Source organism: Urocampus carinirostris, chromosome 5 (genome assembly GCF_059441175.1).
Source record: "Urocampus carinirostris isolate Australia breed hairy pipefish chromosome 5, RoL_Ucar_1.0, whole genome shotgun sequence".
Taxonomy (NCBI): domain Eukaryota; kingdom Metazoa; phylum Chordata; class Actinopteri; order Syngnathiformes; family Syngnathidae; genus Urocampus; species Urocampus carinirostris.
The window spans coordinates 34,505,672-34,514,286 of NC_142353.1; the positions used below are offsets into that span (position 1 = coordinate 34,505,672).

The window sequence follows — 8,615 nt, forward strand, 5'->3', positions numbered from 1 at the left end:
GACCCATCAAATGACGTCACAGTCAATCAGATTTATGTAGCCACGCCCACTTCGGGTCGTAACTGCCAATAGGAAAGCAGGAAAAGCCGACAAGTCCCCCCTTTCCCTGGTAAGTCCCGCCCACTTCCAGTATGTGACCTTCTTAGTCTGATTGGCTGTAACATCATTTGATGGGTCAATTAATCATAAGTGGCATTTTTATTTCTATCTGAGGAGTACACGATAAATATCTGGCCAACAGTACTGACTGATAACTAATAAATATAATATGAAGTCACGGTTTTTGGCATGATTGGAAAATATACCCGATTATTAGTCACCTACTGCCATACTAAAATATTAAATCAGCTGACTAACACCCATCCATTATCTGCACTGCTGATCCTCAGTAGAGTTGTGGGGGATGCTGAGGCCTACCCCAGCTATCTTCAGGCAGTGGGCACGCAAGCACAGGGAGAACATGCAAACTCCACACAGGAAGGTTCGATCCCATGACCTCAGAACAATGCCGCACACGCGCTAACCACTGCGCTGTCCTGCTCCCTGCCGACTAACCCGTTTATGGAAAATGATTTTTGTGTAGTAGCAGCAATACTTCTCTGTCACTTTGGCATGTGCGCAAGGGATGGGAGAGTTTAAGATCAGTCGCAGGGCTAATCTTGTGTACCGGCTGTTGTGATTGGACGGGCTTGTGAATTTAGTCGGCACAGTACAATGAGTTTTATTTTGAGAATGTTTTTGGTGCTTTGCTTCGTAGATATTAATGCCAATTTACCATATTTACGGACGTTAAGTTTCTCCGGATTATAAGTCGCAAAAAAAGAACAATTAAGAAGGAAAAAAGCATAAGTCGCACCCTTGGCCCAACTATTAAAAAAAATGTGATTTATAATGCAGAAAACACAGTAATTAATATTGACTGTTACGCTGGTTGATTGAGCAGCAGACAAGTAATTTAATCGTGGCACAATGTGTTACTTTTCTGTACTAGACATTTCCCCGCTGATTTTTTTTTCAAAATGTAAAGGATGGACATAAACGAGTTCATTTTTATGGCTGTTTAAGCTTGTGGCTTGAAATCAAGTGCGGCTTGTAGAATAACAAAGTTGTGTTTCTTAAATTTGCACATGCAACTTTTAATCAGGTGCTCTCTGTAATCCGGAATTTACGGTAAATTGTTTTGTTAACACTCTGCTAGGGCTGCTCTTTGTCACCGATTCTGTTCATAACTTTGATGGACAGAATTTCTAGGCGGAGCCTTGTTGGGGATGGAGTCCGGTTTGGGGGCCTCAGCATTGCGTTACTGCTTTTTGCAGATGACGTGGTGCTGTTGGCTTCCTCAGGCCGTGATCTTCAGCTCTTACTGGAGCGATTCGCAGCCGAGTGTGGAGCGGCCGGGATGAGGATCAGCACCTCTAAGTCCGAGACCAAAGGGTGGCATGCTCCCTCCAGGTTGGGATGAGATCTTGCCCCAAGTGCAGGAGTTCAAATATCTTGGGGTCTTGTTCACGAGTGAGGGTAGGATGGAACGGGAGATCGACAGACGGTTTGGTGCAGGGTCTGACGTCACTCGGACCTTGTACCGGTCCGACGTGGTGAAGAGGGACCTGAGCCGAAAGGCAAAGCTCTCGATCTACCAATCGATCTACGTTCCTACCGTCACTTATGGTCATGAACTTTGGGTTATGACCAAAAGAACACGATCCCGGATACAAGTGGCTGAAATGAGTGTCCTCCGGAGGGTGGCTTAGAGATAAGGTGAGTAGCTCAGTCATCCGGGAGGGACTCTGTGGAGAGCCACTGCTCCTCCGCATTGAGAGGAGCCAGTTGAGGTGGCTCGGGCATCTGGACGCCTCCCTCAGGAGGTGTTCTGGGCATGTCCCACCGGCAGGAGGCCCCGTACACGCTGGAGAGACTATGTCTCTAGGCTGGCATGGGAACGCCTCGGGATCGCTTCAGATGAGCTGGAGGAAGTGGCTGGGGATAGGGACGTCTCGGCTTCCCTGTTAAGGCTGCTGCCCCCACGACTCGACCCCGGATAAGGGGAAGACAATGGATGGATGGATGTTTTGTTAATGAAAGACTACAAACGATCTTCAGATCAAATCTTCAGGAAACTGAAATGTCGTAAATGTGAACAAATGAGCTCACAGAACAAAATTTAGGCTAATACCTGTCATGATAACGTCCGTTCGCAGCCGTGATTCCGTTACCCAGTACGGCGTCGGCCATCTTGCGACGACAACTGTTTCCTGGACACGCACAAGAGACGAAGAAACGGCAAACTGCCTTTATTTATAGCAAGTCAAATTGCCAAAGCGAGCATGGGGAAATCCTTCGATTTGACTGTCAGACGGCATTGAGACACACTTTGCTTGCGTAGTTTTGATCTTTCACCTATAAAATGAATCTGAGTCAGCAGGAAAAAAACTGAAAACACCATCAGGGTAAACATGAGCAAAGATGAAGGTGTCAAGTTGTGAAGACAGAAACTTGACGCCAAAGGGAAGGTTAAACTATATAAAACACGTCACGGGTTAACAAAGGTGAGAACACATGGAACACGTTCTTTTCCTGTTTGTTTTACAAAAAGTCGAATAAGGATTTAATACGCATTTATAAGTTGCATATGTACGGTAAATACATAAAAGTATTTTGCTAAAGATGGTGGATTAAACTAACAATTATTATGTGATTGGCAAGGTCTAAATGCTAAGGCTAAAAATTTCAATAATTTGATTTTTTTTTTAATTCTGGAGAACCAGTAAAAATGATCTACAAATATTAAAAAATATTACGCTATTTTCAAACAAAGATATTTGGGTTTTTTTTTGTTCAACAAAAATTTGTGAATGTGGAGAATTTTTTTTCTGAATGTATTGTATGATTTCATCCGTTTCATAAATACAACGTGTATGTATGTGCTTATATAAAATTCTGTAATCAGTCCTTCACTCTAATGTGAAGTGCAAAAAACGAATTTGAATACTAGTAATAGATGTAATAACTCTCTAAATATGTAAGGTCATAGTGGTTAGCGCTTGTGCGGCACAGTTCATGTCATGGGAACCTGTTGTGGGTTCAAATCCAGCTCCAGACTTCCTGTGCGGAGTTTGTATGTTCTCCCCGTGCTTGCGTGGGTTTCCTCCGGGCACTCCGGTTTCCTCCCACGTTCCAAAAACATGCATTTCAGGTGAATTGGCCGGTCCAAATTGTCCCTAGGTGTGAATGACCGAATGAGTTGTCTGTCCCTGTGTGCCCTGCGATTGGCTGGCAACCAGTTCGGGGTGTCCCCTGCCCACTGCCCGGAGATGGCTGGGATGGGCTCCAGCCCCCCCGCGACCCTAATGAGGATAAGCGGTACGGCTAATGAGATGAGATGAGATTTTAAAAATATACACAACATTTCTCAGTTTTTTTCTTTCTTTATGGTCAGGGAACTATTTATTATTATCTATTTTTCTAATCCATACATATTTTATATAAATACTTTTTATGTATAAAACTCCCGTGTTAATAGAATAAGTTTTTATATTTAATTTAAAAGTAAAATGGTAAAAATATCATGAACAAATAGACATATTGTAGTTTGTATATAAATAATCATAGTTCCATTATGTGAAATATTTTTGATACCTGAAACTTTGTTTATAACAATGTCATTCTACTACTATTATGTATAATAGTGATTTAAATGGATTATTTACTTGGATTTAAGTCATGACAACAATTGTACATTAGTGGTAGCCAAAAAAAGACTTGTTTTTATTTGAGTTGAAATGAGAAAAACCGAACTAGTGCTCTCTCTAGTGGCCAAAGTGTTGAATGACATTCCATGCACCAACTCGTTATATTGAACTTTGCTCCATTTTCTTTCGGGTTTCAAAATCTTAATGCATCAATAAAAAGTCTCACCATTCAAAATGGAGCATCAAGTGATAGGAAAGGAAGGAATATAGCATCCTACCAACAATGTCCAAATTGAGTTTTTCTTGTTTACAGTCATTTAAACATGGAACAATTACTACTATCAATTAATTTAGTGTCTGATTATCATTTTATTCTTATAATAAAGTGTGACACATTAGACTGATGCTAATTGTATGAAATCGTCTTAACATTAAAAGTTCGTTACGATTACCGATGTGATGCACCTGTGCCCGCCAACTGCCACGGACTCTGATTGGCTCCCTGTCACTATTTAACCCCACGTTTATCTGTCACCGGTTGTCAGTCCGTCTGCGAACCTCAGTGTACTCCAAGCAAGCTTTTACGACCCTGACTCCCACCTGCTTTTGCTCCCGTCTGTTTCACGGCTTCGACCCGTTTTTGATCCTGACCACGTCTACTCTCCTCCCCTGGCTCTCTGATCCCAACCACGTTTTTTTGCTCTCCTGCCCCGGCTACTGACCCGTTTTTTCCGGACACGCCATCCCTTGCCACGGAAGTCCTACCTCCTCGTTCAGAGCGACCTGCTTCCCGCGTCCAGCGATCACCGGATCGTGGGTGCAACCCTTTCCTTTCTTCTAACAAAACCGAGAGAAACATAACGCAAGTGGGTCCTGTCTCCGTTCTGATCCTGATACTGTTTAGAGAACAAAATATCAAAACAGATTTTTTTTTGTAATTGAAAAATAACCTTCTGCAAAAAGAATATTGTTTTTTTGTCCTCAAATATGGATTATTTTTATTACAATACGACTAGTTGTTAGTTTTTTAATTTTTAAATAGGAACTTTGAACGGGATTAACAATATTTTATGTGTAGCAATTACTACTGTTTGATAGTTTAGTATATTAGAAAAATAATAATTTGGATAGATAGATAGATAGACACTTTGTTCATCCCCGTAGGGAAATTCACACTTCCAACAGTATCCTTGTGTTAAAAAATACAATAATAAAATAAAGATATAGAATACAAAAATACCCAATATAACGTTTTGCTACAGAGTATTTAAACAGTGCTACGGAAAATACACACCGTAATAAAATAGGGTAATATGCAAATGTGAAGTTCAATGTCGGCTTTTACTCCCCCGGGTGGAGTTAAAGAGCCTCATGGCATGAAGAAGAAATTATCTTCTGTCTGTCCGTGGAACAAGACTGTGACAGCAGTCTGTCGCTAATTTAGTCTCGTAACAAAGCGTGACAAAGACTACAGTGTAAGCACTAAATGTGCGAAATAGTCTAAATATAAAAGGCACACAAAATATTATTTTTTCATTGAAAAGTTTATCCTGCTGCAAAAAAAAACACTATCTTCTTCAAAGTAATGTTTTGTTACACTATGACTCATTTTCAATTCATGAATAAGAACTTTGTAATTCATTTATAAATAAAAAGCATACGCAGTTCTTAAATTAAACAAGCCCTCACTTAATCAGTTATTTTTTTAGGTGAAAAATATATTTAGAAAAAAAGTAATTTCTTCGTAATAAATATGTTCTTTAAATACAAAAAAAACGTTTTTTCATTGTTAATTATTAAATAATAACTTTATTTTTTTTTCCAATTAAAAACTAAAACAATTATTTGGTTTCAACAATTTCACAAAAACGTTTTTTTCGTGTTTTAATTTCAATAACATGTCTCTAAAAGAAGTGGATAAAACATGTTCAATTTCATTCAAAGCAGAGGAGGCACATGCAACAGGTTTAAATCAGGAGTTTTGTGACCCCCTAAGAACACGTGAGTTGCTTGTGGACCTTTTTTGAAAATAGCTCACCAATAATAAGTCATTGTTATTTTCTAGGAAATGTGATCTCTCACTGGGATGAGAAATCATTGTCACTATCAGTGTCTTTAAAAAAATGATTAATTATTCCCAAATCTTCTTAAAATTAGCCTATAATTCATATAGGTCAAATGTCAATCAATTGGTGCCCTTATACTGTAAAAGGTAGGTGTTTTAGTGCTTGACTGAGCCTATTTTAACCTCGCTGGAAATAATTACAACCTGGTAATAACATAATAGTAATTACATAGTAATAACATAGTAATAACTTGATAACTTCTTGTATTACATTTGACTAGTAGCCAATCAGTAACAAAAAGTGGCTCTCGGTTTCAAAATGGTTGCCGACTCATCGTTTAAAGCATCTACTTGGAAATTGGAAGGGAAAAAAAAAGTGTGTCGATGAGCACTCTTACCTCTTGCAAGGACCAAATTGAAGACCCGAAAAGGTTGAGGGCGACCAGTTCAGGTGCGTCCCCGAGTCGTCTTCATCAACCAATCGTAAGCCTGATAACCTGGGGAGGTCGTCCTTTTGATGTGACTGTGAAAAAAAAAGGAATTCTGCCAAGGTCGGGACTCGCCAAGGTGACGGAGACCTGCCAGGAGGCTTGTTTGTATTCGTCAGCTGAATCGTGTTGACACTAAACCACACAGACACGACCATGGTTGGGAGGGTTACGTTAAAAATGTAATCTGATACGGTTACTAGTTACCTGTTGAAAAATGTTATCAGTAAGGTAATCTGAATCCTCTCTGGATTACTTTCGATTACTTCTGGATTACTCCAGAACCAAATGCGTGAATAAAAGACAAAATTAACATAATATAAATAAGAAGACTCCATTTTGTTTAAGACACAGGTGTCAAACAGGCGGCCCGCGGGCCAGATCATGCCCGCTTAGGGATTGAATCCGGCCCGTGAGACAACACTCAGAGAAGCGCAAGAGAAAAACAAGCTGCAGGTTGAAATATGTCAACTTGATGTTGCCAAAGCCAGGTGCCTCTCACAAACACTGTACTTGTGTTTATTTCTCTCTCTCTGTATATATCTCTCTCTCTCTCATTTCCACACCTTTTCTCCCACTCTCTGTCTCTTTCACTCTCTGCGTCTCTCTTTCTCTTCCTTTGTTGCTCTTTGTCTCTTTTTAACTTCATTTTTTCCTTTTCTCTCTTTTCTTTTTCTCTCTTCCTACCCTTCGTGCTTTCTTTTCTCTTTTCTCTCCTTCCGTCTTTCTATTTCTCTTTGGATTTCTTTCTTCCTCTCCCTCTCTTCCCCCTCTCTCACGACTTCTTTTATCTCTTTTGTTTCTCACGCTCTCTCCCTCTCTCTCTTTCTTTGTCCCACCTTCTCTCTTCTTTTCCCTCCCTCTTTTTCTTATTTCTTTATCCCTCTTTTTCTTTCTCTTTAATCTACTAGTCCGGCCCCCGACAGAATGTTTGTTCTATCGTGTGGCCCCGAGTTAAAATGAGTTTGACACCCCTGGTTTAAGATAAATGACCAATGTAATATTGAAAAGTGTTGGAGGAAACCGAGGTCAGGTCGTTATTTGTAGTGCTACAAAAAAGTGCTCAGATTTTAACCACGTTTTTAAGCAAAAATACAACTTTCTCCTTCACATGTCAGACCACATATGCTGTTTTAGTTTTAACCAAACTCACTTCTACTCCATCGCATATGAATAACCTACTCTTCTCGTCGTCTGAAAAATAGTCTGTGTAATATAGTGTAATAATCTGTGAAGCCCTTTGAGACTCTTCGTGATTTAGGGCTATACAAATAAAAATGACTTGACTTGACTAGAGAACACATTTGTCATGGTTCAGTGCCTGCATTCCCTCCTCTTCTCCAATAGAGGGCAGCATTACCCCAATTTTCAGTCTCTTTCTCCACTCCCCCCGTCTAGGTGCTTCCAATCAGCCGATTAAACATAACATAAAGATGCAGCACTGATCAGCTTTTTTAAGCAACTTAATTTTTGTACTTGTTTTATATTTAAAAAAAAACTCCCATAGTTAAATAAAACCCTTATGTTGTCCTAAATTTAAAGACCATTTTGGGACTTTTTATACAGTTTACATGGAAATGGAAATAACAAAAACATTTCTTTTTTTTTTTACTGTAGGGACGGATCTAGAAAAAGTCATAACATTCAAAGTTAAAAAAAAAGTATCATTTAGGGTAGACATGTCAGGCATACAGCCCGCATAAATATTTCTTTATGCATGCTTAAATACATCAAAAAATGTAATCAAAATCAAATGATCTGAAACAAAAGTAAATACCATGACTCAATTAAAGTAAGTCTTTTTTTTTTAATTACCAATGATGTGATTTTTAAATAAATGCAAACCAAATGCTCTCTCCGGATTCGAGGGAACTCTTGAGTTTGTATAGCATGGTAAATTGGTTGAGGTGTAAAACTGCATTCACTCCACTGTAAAATTGCACCAGTTAACACATTCAATGCCAATCACTTTTTCCCATTGGTTGTGAAAAAAATGTGTTCAGAAAAGATCCCTTGTCATCGGCCTCTCTGCCGTCTCATTTATTACACAAATTTGGTGATGTTATTTTCCTTTATCTTGTTTCTAACTTCACTAAATACGCCAAGGTTTTAAATGTGTTTTCTTTAAAAAAAAAAGTGCAAACTTAGGCTAAAATATATTTGTGGATCATGACTTACTGTAATTAACTAATCAATTGTCAAAATGATAAGCAAAGTATACAAATAAATAAATAATACAAAAATATAGAAATGAATGTGTTTTTTGAAAATCTTCATATAAAATGTGATTAATCAATGACACATATATTTAATTTTAGATCTAATTATTTTAATTTTATTGTTTATTAATGCAACATCCATTGCAGCCTGGAA

The 8,615-nt window shown here is 38.8% G+C and overlaps 1 protein-coding gene across 1 annotated transcript in view; it reads right to left on the reverse strand.

Moving 5' to 3' along the window:
- LOC148366125 (long-chain-fatty-acid--CoA ligase ACSBG2-like) overlaps positions 1–6,232 on the reverse strand; it is a 36,816-nt gene extending 30,584 nt beyond the window's left edge. The window contains exons 1-2 of the mRNA XM_088336553.1: positions 6,153–6,232; positions 2,174–2,252 (exon numbers count right to left, since the gene is read on the reverse strand). Coding sequence (XP_088192679.1) covers positions 2,174–2,232 — 59 coding nt within the window. The 5' untranslated portion in view covers positions 2,233–2,252; positions 6,153–6,232. The remainder of the gene's footprint in view (positions 1–2,173; positions 2,253–6,152) is intronic.
- Positions 6,233–8,615: the final 2,383 nt, after the last annotated feature.